The sequence below is a fragment of the Pogona vitticeps genome, chromosome 2 (genome assembly GCF_051106095.1).
Source record: "Pogona vitticeps strain Pit_001003342236 chromosome 2, PviZW2.1, whole genome shotgun sequence".
Classification (NCBI taxonomy): Eukaryota; Metazoa; Chordata; class Lepidosauria; order Squamata; family Agamidae; genus Pogona; species Pogona vitticeps.
Genome location: NC_135784.1, coordinates 24971534 through 24988209, shown reverse-complemented (window position 1 = coordinate 24988209; position 16676 = coordinate 24971534). Strand labels below are relative to the sequence as shown.

Genomic DNA, 16676 nt, shown 5'->3' with positions numbered 1-16676 from the left:
CCCTCCCTTAAAGCATACCCCTATACCACCCGTGGCCATCTCTGTGGCTACGAAGGAGAGAGAGTGGGTCAAGGGAGACGGTAGGGCTCTCGTAACCCTTTCTGCCATCCACGGTCCAGCCCAACCTCCCTCTGATCCACCTCACCAGTAGGCCCTAACCGTGGCTTCTCACATAGAGATCAGGTGGCAACATACCCACCCCACCCTGGAAAAACTATACAGTTAGGACTGCGATATCTGTGGGGATCCGTTCCGAGCCGTGCCCCATCGCCCCATGCTGAAAAAATGTGGAAGTATTGAATGCTACACATTGCATAGTCTCTGTCTCCCTCTAGTGGCCAGGTCTGGAAAATCCATATTTCTGAGGTTTTTTAAAATTTAGTATTTTCAGGCAAGTGGATAAATGTATCAGTGGATAGTGATCCTACTGAGAGAGGCGTCCTGTAATTAAAACAGTTCACTGCCCAATTTCTTGAAAGCTGCTAAACGCCTGCTCTTCACTTGTTGCTGGAAGGACAAAAGGGAGGGGACCTCCTTTGTTTTCTTTCTTGTTTTCTTTTTTAAAAAATTACAATGTGTGCCTCATTCTGGGACAGTAAAAATTCAAAGGGCCGTACTATACTTCCAGAATGAGTAAATGTGGAGCTAGTGTGTGGATGGCCATTGGCCACAGTGCTTGTGGGATTCAAGAAACTGTAATCCATTTTTCAAGCTCTTTTCTTGCCAAGCCTGTTGCAGCAAAAAGGATCAAGTCCATGGCCTCAAAAAGAATTAATTATTTAGCATTTTTATTGTTTTTCACCATATAAAAATTATTTTATCATATAGAAAATTATTTTTATCATATATAAAGAACACTGGTTATATAGTAGGACCCTCTTATCCATAGGATCATTATCTGCTGGTTCATTTATCATAGTCTGAAAATATTAAAAGGAAAAAAAAAGCCCAAAATATATCCGTATTTCTAACAATGTCATTATCAGAGCTGGCCACTAGAGGATGCCAGAGACTGCACTACATGCTGTATGTATAGCATTCACAGTGATAATAGAGCTCACTATAATCCACATTTTTTGGCCTCCGTGGGGGGCTTGGAACTGATTCCCTGTGGATATGGGGGTCCTACAGTATAACAAGTGTTTTTTCACCATGCTTTGCCTCGGTGCTTTCCTTGGTTGTTTGCTCCCCTTTCTCCCGTTCATTCCCATGCCTCTGTGGCTTCATATGCACTGATTTGTTTTTAATTCAACTGCTTCTAAAAATAAGTGCTTGCTAAAAAAATAAATAAAAGAACTGCTTGATAGCTCAGTAGTTCAGGCGTCTGGCTGCAAAGCCAGCTTCGCAGTTCCAAGATAATAATTATTACACTACATTACATGAGCTTTTGTCCAGAACTTGCAACATTTACCTAGAGAAGTGAACTAGGATGAGGAGGTACAATTTTAAATCTTTGATCACCCGAAGGACGTCTCTTTTATTGGTCAAATCTACCTGGATGCAGCAGTGAGCGCATTTCTTAGAAAACAGTTGAGAAGGAAAAATGTCTGTTTTCATTTTCTGCATCTGTGCTCTTCCAAGGGACAGAGAGGTATTTAAAATTTAAACTCGGGCTCTAGGCCAGTTCAGGGTTCAAATGGGCCTCAGGCGGCCTGGTTTGGATCCAAATAACGCTCAGTTAACTGGGCAGAATGGCAACTTTGTCTTCCCCTCAACTTCAGCCATTAGTTCCAGGAGGAAATGGGTCTTCTCAGAGGGTGTTTTACGATACATTTATTTGAGAAGCACTTCAGTTTAAAAACAAATCTCTTTTTTTAGAAAATAAAATTTCTTCCGGACATTTCCGTCAACCGGCTTCTCTGCTCCTCTAGCAAAATGATCTCATGTTGAAGACGGCGAGCCGTTAGCGAATGACGTGTGGCCGCTCCGCCGACCCCTTGTTTCCCTTTTTTCCCTTCAATTCAGGATTTCCTCACACTGTCATAAAGCGAGAGGGGGAAAAGAGGCCGCGGACCCAGGAGGAATCTGTGGAAAGCCCTGTTGGTGAACAGTCAGGTGAGGGAACTCTTTGTTATACCTAAAGGCTTGTGAGTCATATAAACTCATCTGATGCTGTCAGTCTCATACCAAGTTACCTTCCTGAGGCCAGAGACCAAAAGCCTCCCATCCGGGGTTTAAGGCACAGAATCCCATTATCTTTGGGCACCCTGTATATACTGGGTTGAGGGGAGGAGTCATAGCCATAACTAGGGGAGGGCGGCTGAGGCGTTTTGAACCCAAGGCACGGTGTGGGGCACTGGGTGGGGTGAGAGACTGAGATTCAGGAAGGCTTGCGTTTGAGTTACTTCTTCGCCATGAAAACCCACTGGGGGGGTGGCAACTCCAGCAAAGCCACTCCTGAAAGATCTTGCTTACTTTGAAAACCCTCATTAGGGTTGCTCTTAAGTCAGATGTGACTTGACAGCATGTGGCAACACGCGCACACATCGTACCAAAAGGCTGCTGGGGTGACATAACCTTTTCTCCTCTCTGACACTTCCTGTGCTCGTATTTGTTTCTGGATGGGCTAACGCCTGTTGAAAAATATATTGCGAGACACCGAGATAAGTTGTTCAAAATATACTTTATCTAAGTCTCTTAGGGAAAAGGTATATGGGAATTCCTAATAAACAAACATAACATCTAAAACATATTACATACCATATAATTGAGCAAAATAAGCAACAGCAGTCAAGGTAATGCTGATAAGTAGGCAAACTCAAAAGGTTCTGCCTTGCTCGTAGCTTCGCACCGTCCGAGGGAGGGTGTCGAGATAGAGGGTGAAAGAGACTACATTTATAAGGCTAATTAATTACAGGGAACACATGAGGTTCCTTTCAAGGTTATCCATTAAAGAGAAAGACATGTTATACATTGATATTACAACAACGCCTTCCAAAGCCACTTCTTCCTCGGCAAAAGGAATAGAAAATGGGGGAGAGGGTGGGTGCTTGGAGCTGAACCAAACTGGCCACCAGACATGGGCATGGCTCCCTATTCCTCTCTCCTCCCCCGGCATAGGCCGACCTGATATAAGTCCCAAGTACCAAAACAGCTGGATACACCACTGGCAACAAACTCTTGGCATTTATTTGCCGGCTCCTCGTGTTTAGCCCTTAACATCCGGATCTGAATCACTCACAATGGACTCAACTTTACGTAGTGAGTGACTGGAGCGATTCAGCTTGGCTGCGGTCTGATGGGGAGCCCGCTTGATGCTTCATTAGAATGGCCTATTAACAACACAGGGCGCCAACGAATTGCTTTCTCAATCTGATGTTGTGCCATCCGCATTTCGGTCCGCTTCCCCGCTCTTCCTTCCTTGGATCCTGCCTCTGAGGATCCCTTTTACGGTTCACTGTCAAGCCGCTTGGTTTTCAAAGGGGTGTACAGTGTTGGGAAAGGCGGCAGCTTTGCAGAAGTCTTCGGAACATGCAAAGTCATACACACACACATACTGCAGGAAGAGGCGTCCTCTTCTGTATGTGGTTGGGGGTGGCTTCTGTTTCTTAGCCCATTTGTTTTCTTTGTGGAGGGTGTTCTGGCGCTAAACCTTCTCAGGTTTCGTGGAACTTCCAGCACTCGGACTGCAATGCATTCATACAGCACGAGGCCTGCCAGTAAATCAGCGGCTTAACCCCCCGTTCCTTTACCCAAGAGCAGGAAGACCCTATTGATTTGCTCATACCCTTTGGGGATGCCTGAAATGGCAGTGGAGGACACCAGTCCTCCATCCTGACACCCATCCGCTCTGCAAACTAGCCCACATCTCAAACCTAGCCCCTAGGGAAGACTGCTGTGACACAGGCTCCTGCGGCTTCTCATGTGTCTGACGAAGGCTGCACGAGTTGGCCCCTAAAATAGGCGAATGTAGATTTGCCTCGCTCTCGGAGTTATGGTAAGGACTGTGGCTGCTGCCATCAGCAAATGGAATTATAAAATGAACCAAAAAGCAAATGTCCTTTTGTTTTAGTCGGTACCAGTGGAGAAGGGAGAATTTCCTCAGTGCCTTCCTGCATGGGCAAACCAAGGCCAAGCCTGGCCGTTGAGTTGCAAAGAAAGACAATACAATGCAATAGCTTGAAACCATATTTGTCTCTTCTCTAATTTGCAAGTCCTGCAAAGAGAACCAAAATCCTTCACCTGGCCATGGGGGGTGGGGGTGGGGGCAGAGACATACAAGAAAGTGGTGACAGGCTGGTCACTCCATGAGCGGTTGATGCCCAGGAGTCTCTCGAGTGAACTGCCTTGTTAATTAGTGGTTGGAGCAGTCTCTTGTGGGGAGCGGGGGTGGGGGGAGCAGAAGGCTGCTTCAGTTGAAGACTGTTTTCCCCACTTGAGCTTATTTATTTATTTATTTGATTTTTATACCACCCATCTGGAGAAATCCGCTCTGTGCAGTGTACAATCAAACACAGATAGGATTAAACAAACAATAAAAATAAAATAAGAAACAGAGTGCTGTCCTCTGAAGATGCCCATGGCCACAGAGACTGGTGAAACGTTAGGAAGAACAACCTTCAGAACACGGCCAAGGAGCCCGAAAAACCATAACCACCAAAATAAGAAATGTTAACATATGAAAATCCAAGATGGGAAAGACGAGAGAAGGAGCGAAGTACAGTACTAGCTGGTCCTGACAAAACAACCAGGTCTCCAATTTACTCTTGAAAGCTCCGGGGGGGGGGGAGGCGGATCTCAGTGGGCAGTGTATTCCAAAGGTTCCAAAGGGGGCCACCACCGAAAAGGCCCGGTTTTTAGTTTTTTCCTGCCGGGCCCCTCTCGGGGTTAGGCCCCTCAGCTGCCCAGACCGGCTAGAATGGATGTTATGAGTAGATCTAGGTGGGAGGAGGTGCTCTGCCAGGTATCGAGGTCCTAAACCATTTAGGGCTTTATATGTAATTGTTAGAATCTTGAATTCGATGCGTAAGCGAATAGGTAACCCCAAGGTGGGGGAAATATGATGGAATCTTTTCACCCCAGTTTGTAACCTAGCCTCCATATTCTGCACCATTTGAAGCTTCCACCTCTGTCTCAAAGGAAGCCCCATGCAGAGAGCATTACAGTAGTCTAATCTCGCGACTACAAGTGCATGGACAAGGGTGGTGAGCGACCCAACATCAAGATAGGAATGCAGCTGGGCAATCCGCTGAAGATGTAAATGGGTGGAGCGGACCACTGACGCTACCTGGGTCTCCATGGTAAGCACCGGGTCAAGGTGAACCCCCAGACTGCAAACTACATTATTTGTGGTGAGAGTCGCTCCCCCAAAAGAGAGGGACTTTCCCAAACTACTGATGCCGGGAGCACCCACCCTCAAGACCTCCGTCTTGTCCGGGTTCAACCACAGTCCATTCAACTGCATCCATTGCAGAACGGCCCCCAGGCTGTTCTCAAGGGACAGAATGGCATCCACTGCAGATGGAAAAAAAGGACATGTAGAGCTTGAGGCATTGCAATATGGGTAGGGGCAGCCCCAGGGGCAGGGGAAGCAGAGTGCAGACCTGACAGGGCAGTCTTTCCCAGTGGTTACAACAGTGAGGCATAGGGCGGTCTGGGGTGCAGCTGGGTTCCTGGAGTAACTACCTAGGCTGGTACTTAAAGGAAGAACAGGGAGAGCATTCGTTTGCTCCCATGGCATGCAGCACTTATATACTTTCTCCTTATTTGAATACTAACCCTTTTGTATGAATTGGATTGAGAAGACATGGGAAGCCCAAGGTCTGCCAGTAAATCAGTGGCAGAGGCTGACACATCCCTCATGGGTCAGAGGCAGTCTCATGAGCAGGCCCGACAGGGCAGCCTCCCCAGTGGTTAGAGCAGTGAGGCACAAGGGAGTTTGGGGTCATGGAAGGATGCCGGCAGCTGTATTTTGAAGCATGCAGCATAGGGTGGAAGCAGTGGAAAAAGTGAAGTCTTGCTGCTTGGTCAGATCAGGCTGACTCCTGAATATCTCCCTAAGAAGAGCTCTGTAGATTTCTAGGGAAAAATCAGAAGTCTGCATTCATCACAGCTGCAATTTATCACATTTAAGGTTAATTCTGGAATGAAATCAGACAGTCTTTTCCAATCAAATCAGAACTCTGTGTGTGTGTATGCACGCACACACACGCGCGCGCGCACGCGCACGTACGTATATATTTGCCAGCAAATATTTTAGTCAGGTTTCAATCCAAAATATGAAAGCATAAAACATACAATTAAAAATACAAAATAAGGTTCAGAAAGGCATAATTAAAAAGCAGAGAATATCTATAACATACGTCATTTAGAAGTAAAAAGCATATAACTTTGAGGACTCTCTAGCCTTTAAGCATATTACACAGACAATTACTCTTAAGTGCTCACCCAGCCAAGCCAGTTGGAATCTATGGAGGAAAATCCATGTTGCTGCTACTAGTGCATGATTTCCTGACTTTTCCCCGGTATCTGGTGTTGCTGGTATCCAGTATGTGTGGCATATTGTGTTGTGTTGGCTTCCTATATTTATATTTCTCTCATATATTTACATTTCCTTTCAACTGTAAAAAAAAAACCTGATTTCTGCCAGTATTGTAACTTATCAAGGCCTGATCCACGGTCAGAAAATTTATAATAGAAATATCTCTTGCTTTTACAACACCTGTAAAATAGAATTCTTGTAAAATATATGTCTGGCAAGTTGCCGTAATGGCAAATAAGATCTCTTGTTTTGACTAATGTGTAAGTTCAGGGAAGCAAGTTGCACTGGGTGTAAACTACAGTACTGTACTTGGGTTCTGATTCAGTGAGCCTAAATTGCTTGCAGACTATCTTGCTGAAGGACCACTTTTTTTTTTCATCTCAGTTGTTTACTTTCACTCTGGACTGTTAGACATAAAAGAGATTCTTTTGCCAGGCGGTGTTACTGTACTGTCACCTGGCTTCCAGACTTGGCTGCAGCTAGCTAATTGCTTTGCAGTGACTTTTAGTAAACTGCTGTTCAAGCCTTATTTTTTAAAAAAAAACATGTACATTTTTTAGGGCTGCTTTTTCTACATCTCATTAATTAACGGTCTATCTACCCCAAATTTCACATCTTGACAGCTCTTGTCAGCAAAGATGGCATGAGGCCCCTGCCACTGATTCACTGGCAAGGCCTTGGATGTATCATTACCCTTCTGGCTCTGATTCCTATGAAAGGTTTGGAATTCATTTAAGGAGAAAAACAAAGTGCCAGACTTGCATGTCTTGAAGTGTTCATGCTCACAAGTGAGATTTCATCATTGGAATGTTAAATCAGTGCTTGCTTTGATGCTACCCTAATGACTTTGGGAAACAATTACCAAAAAAAATGCCCGATCCAATGGGTTTAATTTAGTCTCGATTGAATACTGAACTTGAGCCAGTATTTGTCGCAATGGAGTGATGCCGTTCAGATCGTCACTTGGCCATGCAAAGTATTAGATCCCTTTGCAAGTGGGAGATATTCCTGCCTCACCACTTTGTTTAAGGATCATGGCAACTGCTGGGCGGGAAAGTGAGATAAAATATGAACAAATGAGCACATTGCATTTGGTGTCATTTCATTTTATTTCCTTGTAGCTTGTTATTTCAAATCCACTCTGGGCGGTTTACACTCAATGAGTTCGTAACACACAAACTATAAAACATAAACAAAACAAAAATGCAATGTTCCATTACCAGTCTAGCATAATTATACAGTCAAATGCAAAATCAGAATAACAAATATACAGAGGAAATAAAATCAACATAACATAAATAACAAGTTGAAAAGCAAGATGGCGGAACGATGTAAAAACTGGAAAGTGCCGCTGAGGTATTCAAATGTAAATTTTGGGAAGACCTGCCTACAGAGTCATGTCTTCAAGGATCGTTTAAAAGTTCCCAGTGAAGGGGCCAGGTGGATTTCAGGTGGGAGATCATTCCAGAGACGGGGAGCTGAGAAGGTCCATTTTCTAGTTTTCTGCTTCCGGGCCTCTCTCGGGTCAGGAACCTGAACCCCTCCTGCGATAAGCGAGTAGGTGGGGCAGATCTCATCGGGAGCAGACGTTCTGTCAGGTATCGAGGTCCCAAACCATTTATGGCTTTGTATGTCAGAGTCATCGCCTTGAAACTGGCCCAGAAATGAACAAGTAGCCAGTGCAAGGTGGCCCATGTGGGAGATGCATGTACTGTAGGTATTTCTTCAAACAATTGGGGGCCATACCCATATCCTTTCCATCTATATTTTAGCCTTTGGTTGGTGATTAGGAACTTTGTTACAGGCCAGGGAAGAGAGGTAAAGGGAACTGGGCACTTTAGGTATAAGCCTTTTGCTGTGTAATATTGCCACGGGCAGAATTCCATCTCTGGCAACCATCTTTTTTTCATTCACTATACTGTCAAAGGGCAACTGAACCAGTCCTGGTTCATTGCAATCATGATTTTCTTCCTTTGGCTTTGAGAACGGGAACTCCACTTGAACTCTGTTTGCTATGGGGGCTTAGAAATAATCAGTCGGGAGGTTTTGTCCTTGGCCTACCTGCTAAGATCTACAGCTCCCTCATCTTGTCAAAAGAAAAGGAGGCTAAAATTGGCCTCTGGGATGCTCCCCAAAGTTTTCTACACATTTGCAGACATCTCCTTACATTCTTTTAAATTGAGATTTAATCTGCTGAGCTGCACGTAAATTGTACGGGTGCTCAGTTCTCTTGGTAAGCATTGGTAATATAGCCTGTCCTTCCGCGGGCCACTCCACATCAGCTGTGGAGTAAATTCGTTCTTCTGGATTAAGTTTAAGAGGAGGGCGAGTGCCCCATGCTGCCAGAAAATGCCCCAAATGAGCCTCTCTGTGGAATTTCTTGTAGAGGTTGGCTGCCATGACCAGGAGGCTCTTCATGTAGATAAGCGTCGTAGGCGCCACCGCTTGTCTGTGCTAGTGCTAAATCAACATCTCTGCGGTGCTCTCCTCACAGAACTAGAGTGATAGGAGAGATTTCTTATAGGTTGGTTTCCCAGGAAACCATTTCAGAGACATTGTGGAATGCTGTAGCATGTCCACAGCGTCTTCCGGGACATACAACAGGTGAAAAATAGGATCAGGTGCCAATGAAACACCACTTCGGCTATATCTTATTAGGTTCTGTAGCACTGACTCAACAGAGTCTTGAAATGGGTGGACATTTTACGGGAGGGAATGGTAGTCATATCATTGGATTGGGCAGCGCTCAGCATCAGGCCGGCTTCTGAAATGCTTCTGTTGCTCACCCTACACCTCTTTGTGTGAGGAGTGCAGTGGCCAAGCCTCGGCACCCTGTTACAGGCACGGAGCGATCTCGCCTGCTGTTGGCATTTCAGTATTGCCTGAGCTTGTGCACCGCCCTGCTCAACTCCATCCGAGAGCTGACCCTGGAACTCGTGTGCGAGGAGGAGGCCTGGGCAGCTAGAAGAATGATGTGGCACAGGCGGCTGTGTCTTTTGAAGCGTCAGCGCATGAGAAACCGCAGGCAGCTCTTCCACCTCGCCCTCCAGAGGATGCCTGTCCGACGTGCGTTTATTGCCACGGCCATGGAGTGTACCAAGATCCACCGCAGCTGTTGGGTCAAGCCAGGACGGGGCAGTTGGTGGACCCACACGGTTCCCCAGTGGGATGATGACCAGTGGTTACAAAACTTTCGCATGACCAAGGCCACGCTCATGGAAATCTGTTCTTCCCTTCGCCCTTACCTGCACCGGAATCGAACTGTGATGAGGCTGCCCGTTCCTGAAGACGAGCGAGTGGCCATTGCGGTCATGTGGCTGACCTCCAAAATGTCTTATCGGGAGATCGGGAAAGTGTTTCATCGCGGCAGATCTACTGTGGCCCGGATTGTGGTTGAGGTGTGCCTGGCCATTGAACATGTTCTTCTGAAGAAAACAGTCTTTCTGGGGGACTACAACCAGGTAAAGTCATGGCCTGACAGAACATTTTCTCCCTGGGCATAATTACAATGAGGGTGGTGTGTGGGGAGCCATTACAGAATGCTACTCTCATCGTGAGATTTGCACTAGATCACCTTAATGCTATTTCAGTTTTCACTTAACACCCGCTAACAAAGTCTCCCCGTTTTTCTCCCTTCAGATCATGGCTGGCTTCCAAGAAATGGGGTTCCCCCACTGCGTAGGTGTGGTGGACGGCTGTCATGTGGAAGTCCTCTGCCCTAAGAACCAGTCCGAAGCTTATTGGAATACAAAATATTTTTATTCAGTCATCTTACAGGGAACCGTAGACCACCGAGGCCGATTCATTAACGTTCAGATTGGGTGGCCTGGAAACGCTCATGATGCCTTTGTCTTCCACACGTCATCCCTCCGCAAGATGATGGACAAAGGGACTTTTGTGCCTGGGAACCCCCAGATCACTTTGGGGGATGTGACTGTGCCGCCACTCATCCTGGCTGATCAGGCCTACCCCATGAGAAAATGGCTCATGAAGCCTTACCCCTCACCCCAGAATAGCCGTGAGGAAAAGTTCAATCAAGTTTTTAACCGCTGCCACAGTGTGGTTGAGCGGGCCTTCGGCCGTCTCAAGGCCCGGTGGCGGCGGTTGTCAGACAGACTCCCAGTGGCTCAGGAGAACTTCATCTCCGTCATAGCCTCCTGTGTGGTTTTGCACAACATATGTGAGGCGAAAGGGCACGTGGTGGAGGAGGACCTTGAAATTCCAGAGGATCCCATTAAAGGGGCAGCCCAGGGAGAACACGATCCCTCTGGTGTGGCCATGGTGGCTGAAGGGGAGAGGGTAAGGGAAGCTATAGCTCACATTCTTTAAAAGGGGGTTGGTAGTGGGTCTGTTCTGTTCCGTGTTACGTTGTTGGTTTTGTATTAATAAAGGATGTTTGCTCAACCTCTATTGTTGTTGTTTCTGAACACTTTCAAGGTGGGGGATCCACATTGTCACTGATAAGAATGGATCCTATGAAGCACGTCTATAATAAATGTTGCAGGGTGGGAAGGTGACATGTCATTTGAACTGGAACTCAGGACAGTAGTCCATACCATGTATTTCCAAAAGTGGGGGATATATGCCATTGCTGGACGGAGCAGCTTTAGTGAAGCACACCTAGAGTACACTGAGGAGGAAAGGGAATACTTATGACTCTCACTGGTGCTGGCTTGTAATGTTCACGGAAACGTGATTGAATTCGGTATCCAGTGTCTGGCTCGGCATTTTCCCCAGCATTGATCTGGGTCTCCCCAGAGGTGGGAGTGGTGAGGCGCTGTACTGCCCAAGCACCCCAAAACATTCTGTATCCCCTGTTGCTGCATCCTCAATACTTCATGGGAAAGCATCCAGGCCCCCTTTTGTAAGGCCGTTTTCGTCAAGTCCCTCCCTACCTGGGGGAAATGGAGAAAGTATTTCACCGCAGCGGGAAAGGGTTGATTAAATGCTCATTCATTGGTGAGAAGGGGTGCCTTTCAATCTAAAGTGGCTGGGGATGATGTGCTCTCCAAGCTTGGGTTGCTTCTTCTGCTGGACCATACAAAAGCCTCTTTAGTCCCAGGTGTCTCCTTAAGGAAAGCATGGAGTCATTCACACGGGAGTTGTTTATCAATAGCCAATGTCTTGGAAGTCCCATTTGAAGACATTCCTTGGCACGGCAGTGGCCGTGGAGGCTTTGGCCCTTCAACCATTCCTTGCCATTCTTACGCAGAGTTCTCTGTACCAACATGTGCCCCCCCCTCCCCAGATTGGCTGCCATCTCCATTTTGACTCCTGCCTACTTGCCAAAAAATAAATTTATATCTACCAAGGTGTTCAGATCAGTTTCTGCAACTGAGAGAACCTTTTGTGTTAAGGTACCGACATCGTAGAAGGCGCAGAGATGGCAGCCATGGGAGGACAGCCTGTAGATTCCACAGACACGGCCGCTAAGAAGGTCAGAGGCGTTGCCTGGCAAAGGGCAGAGACCATCGCCCTCCTCAGATTGTGGGGAGAGGAGCATGTTCAGGAGCAGCTCAGGTCCAGCCACCGGAACATCGAGACCTTTGAACTGATTGCCAGGGCCATGCACAAGCGGGGATTCAACCGAAGTGCCAACGAGTGTCGCACCAAGACAAAAAGCCTGCGGCAGCAGTACAAGTACGCGCTGCAGGAGATCGGGAAGTCTGGCAACAATCCCAAGACATGCCCGCATTTTGAGCTCCTGGACTCCATACTGCGGGGCGACCCCAGCGTTAAGGCCTTGAGGCTGTCGGATAGCCACGAGGCTCCCGACATAGCGGGTGAGTTTACGGTGGGCTAAGCTCTCCCCCTTTCCCCCAGGGCCCCTGTTTCCCGCAGTCCCCCCAACCCTTTCCAATGGTAGTTGTTGGCGACAGCTACCTGGGCGGAACGTTCCTTGATTGTTCCCTTTATCTTCCTTCTTCAGAGGTCCTTGACAAGACTGACACCACAGTCACCCTGGACTTTGTGGCGGTCAAGGAGGATCCATCGGGCCAAATAGAGGACATTGGTATGTGTGCCATACTGTACTCAGAGCATTATAGTGTTAAGTATCAGGAGCAGTTCAAATGGAGAAAGGGGCGGGTGGGGGAAATACAGGTTTGCTTCTCTTTTCATCAGAGGTGGGATCCAGTCTCTGCCACCAATTCACTTAGCATTTTTCTTCCGGGTCTGAATCCTATGAAATATTCGTTCTCATTTATTTAAGGATGATATGGAAGGTGTTCTCCCTTTAAGCCCAGGTTTTCAGAGATCAGAGTTGTTCAGGCCTAGAGCCAGGGGAAGTTGGAAAAAAATGTTTTTAAAAGTTTTTTTTTTTTAAATGTAAATTAGTGGCATGACATTGTTTCCCAGTGGTTAGGGCTTTGAGGTGTGGTAATCAGGTTGGCCAGGGTGATGGCCGGTGTCATCAGATCTACTTTCTGGCATCCCCAGGGGGCACAAGGAAATAAATGAGGCATTCTTGGTTTTGAATTGCAGCAGTTTTATTGCTGAGGAGGTCCCAGAGCAGGTCAGTGAAATGAGAAAGCTAGGTGGCCGAATGGGCACATAGATCCACTCCTCTGGCTGTGTGGCTTCCATGGCTGGGTGTTGTTCAGTCAAAGGGTAGCGCCATCTACAGGGAGGGAGGTCCTTGTAGGCATAAATGCCCTGTTTTGTTTGCAAAACAATTTAAGCAAGCCATCCTCCGTGTTACACAGGTTGCATTGCCAGCTGAGGACTGTTCCTGTTAAGCTGATGTGACCGCACTTGCTGTAGAGGCCCAAGTGTGCCTACCCATTGTGTAATTGTTTGTAATGTGTATTCATAGCTCCTGCTTCCCAGTAAATCTTCTCCTTGCCTTTTCAGGTGAAGCATCAAACATTGAGTCCTCATGTTCAAGTCGATGTTCAGCTGATGCATTTGGTAAGTTCCCATTTTAACTGTGAATGGCCTACGCGGGCATTATAGCTGGGGCCTTTCTGAGGACGGCGTGTATGGCCGTCTGGCGGACTCGTAATGTGGCTGGCCACTACCAGTCCGTCTCCCTGTTGAAGTTTAAGTGAACCGCAAACGAACGGCAGGGGGGTGGGAAATCTCGGTCACAAAGCAGCACAATGTCTTGAACGTTCCTGCTGCTTGCATTTCAGACCCCGCTGTTTGCAACCCGACCGCCACCCTGGATCCTGCCACGCGGCTTGGAAACATAAGAAGGCGTAAGGAGAAATCAGCCAAAGGGGAATCTCTGGTGCATGCGATGCTCCGTTGCGCCAGCAGAGACTCCCGTGAAATGGTGGATGAAATGCGGCGGCTTTCCAGGGAGGACAACAAAGTGTTTGCTGAGATGAGGGACACGATGGCCCGGGAAGCCGCCAGCTTGGAACGGTACCGGGAACAACTTCTGGCCAGAATTGATCGTAACACGGACATCTTTGCAGACCTTGCCAAGGAAATGACCTCCATGGTGAGGCGTCTCAGCGAGGGAGAGGGCGCCAGCAACGAGAACGGCACAAAAGACAGGACGGAGGATGAGCAACCAGGGCTTGCCGTGACTGCGGCCACGAAAAGAAAGCCGGGAGCTCCTTTCCGTCCTGGGGTGGTGGGGCATAAGTGGCCCAAATGGGGTTCCCTTGCCAATAAGGGTCAACATTGCCCTACAAAAAGGAGGAACATTGCCGTCACCGGGATGTCTGGAAGGGAAGGAATGTCCGTGCAGAAGAGAGAACAAGCGGCCGAATCGCCTTCCACCAGGGTCCACGAGTCGTATGCAATGGTTACGGGGGAGGAGGGGCAGTGCACTAAGAGCAGAGCCCAGCCAAGCCCAGCATCATCATCATTATCATCCTCGACTCCTGAGAAACGTACCCGCCGGCCAGCAAAAACGTTCTCCCCTTGCTAGAGAACCGAGCTTTTGCATAGGCAAGAATTACGATGGCTTATGCTAGAGTTGCGCCTACATTTTATATCCCGAGTGCAGAAATATTGTTATTTTCAGTAAGCATCCATGTTGGCCTGGAGTGTGTCCTTAATAAAGAGATGGCTTTCTTTTGAAGTTTGTGGCAATAGTCATTGTGAAGGACCATCACGGAGGCAAAGGTGAGAGGGAGAATGCATGATGTTCTCCATATAGAGTGTGCTTTCATAGTTAATATGCACTCATGACAATTAAGCCTCTCGGTGTCTGCGGATTGGGGGTGAAGATGAATGAGGTTTGGATGGAAGGTACTGTACTTGCCATTGTCCACTAAAAGGCCAGTCATGCCATGTTGGACACCAAGCGCAAAGGCCACCCACTCCGCAGGTAAATCTTGTGATTGAACACTATGAAATGGTGACTGGGAAGGGAAAAGGATCTGTGTACATGCAGCTTCTAGCCAAGAAGAACATGTTTACAGGTGCCTGGCTGTCAACAAGGACAGGAACAGTCACGAATCCCAGCACAGCATGGTATATTTTTTGATTTGTATATCTTCCCATTAGTGTGAGCCCTACTCTGGGCAGTTTACAAATTAAAACTTTAAAATCCCACAGAACCCACATCACAGTACATATGACATATATCTGTGAAGATTCTCGGTCATTTAGGTGAAGTAATCTGGAAGTTGAGTCATGGCAACTGGACATCTTTCTTGTTAGGCTGAAACATTTTGCTACTCATCCAGGTAGCTTCTTCAGTCCTTCAAAGACTGAAGAAGCTACCTGGATGAGTAGCAAAACGTTTCAGCCTAACAAGAAAGAAGGCCAGTTGCCATGACTCAACTCCCAGGGTACATATGACAATACGGCAACTAGTAGAAAGATCGTAGTATAGTACAGTTGTGTTCAAAATTATTCAACCCCCAATGCTGTAAAGGGGTTTAGGGACTATAGTGTACATTTGGAATTGTATTCAGAATGAAATCCTACAAGGACGTTTTAAAGAACCAAATGCAACTAAAATAACATCAATTGTTTATGTAATACAGTAGTAAATGTTTCTTTTGTGGTTTCTTCATTGCCACAATTATTCAACCCCTTAAAGACTACCACTCTGAAGAAGAGAGGTTCATTCAGGTGTTTTCGATCAGGTATTGAAAACACCTGTGGATGTCACCGAGCACCAATCAAGCATAATAAGCACCAATTAGGCAGCTTTAAAATGACTGTGATACTCAGCTCCTTCTAGACATTTACTGGTGTGGTTACAAACATGGTGAAGTCAAGAGAATGGTCCAGGAAGACAAGAGAAGAGGTGATTTGTCTTCACAGGAAGGGCAATGGCTATAAGAAGATTGCAAAGAAGTTAAACATACCAAGAGACACCATAGGAAGCATCATTCACAAATTCAAGGCAAAGGGCACTGTTGAAATGCTACCTGGTCGTGGAAGAAAGAAGATGCTGACTTCGACTGCTGTGCGCTACCTAAAGCGTAGAGTGGTGAAAAGTCCCCGTGTGACTGCTGAGGAACTGAAAAAAGATTTGTCAGATGTGGGTATAGAAGTTTCAGCTCAGACAATAAGGCGCACACTGCGTAATGAAGGTCTCCATGCCAGAACCCCCAGGCTGTCTCCCAAGAATAAGAAGAGTCGACTGCAGTATGCCAAAAGTCATGTGGCAAACCACAAAAGTTGTGGGATAGTGTTCTGTGGACTGATGAAACAAAATTAGAACTGTTTGGGCCCATGGATCAACGCTATGTTTGGAGGAGGAAGAGCAAGGCATATGACGAAAAGAACACCTTGCCTACTGTGAAGCATGGCGGAGGGTCAATAATGCTTTGGGGCTGTTTTGCTTCTGCAGGTACAGGGAAGCTTCAGCGTGTACAAGGTACCATGAATTCTCTTCAGTACCAGGAGATATTGGATGAAAATGTGATGCAGTCCGTCACACACCTAAGGCTTGGGAGACGTTGGACCTTTCAACAGGACAATGATCCCAAGCATACCTCCAAGTCCACTAGAGCATGGTTGCAGAGGAAAGGCTGGAACATTTTGGAGTGGCCATCGCAGTCACCAGACTTAAATCCGATTGAGAACCTGTGGTGGGACTTAAAGAAAGCAGTTGCAGTGCGCAAGCCTAAGAATTTGACTGAACTGGAGGCTTTTGCCCATGAAGAATGGGCGAAGATACCCGTAGATCGCTGCAAGACACTTGTGTCAAGCTATGCTTCACGTTTAAAAGCTGTTATAACTGTAAAAGGATGTTGTACTAAGTAGTAAGATTGAATGTCAC

General features: G+C 46.9%; 1 protein-coding gene across 5 annotated transcripts in view; it reads left to right on the top strand.

Moving 5' to 3' along the window:
• Positions 1 to 16676, top strand: part of LOC110070163 (uncharacterized) — a 56907-nt gene that overhangs the window by 13049 nt on the left and 27182 nt on the right. For all 5 annotated transcript variants that reach the window (XM_078388495.1, XM_078388496.1, XM_072988680.2 and 2 more), the window contains one exon: positions 1966 to 2055. In XM_078388495.1, coding sequence (XP_078244621.1) covers positions 1966 to 2055 — 90 coding nt within the window. The remainder of the gene's footprint in view (positions 1 to 1965; positions 2056 to 16676) is intronic.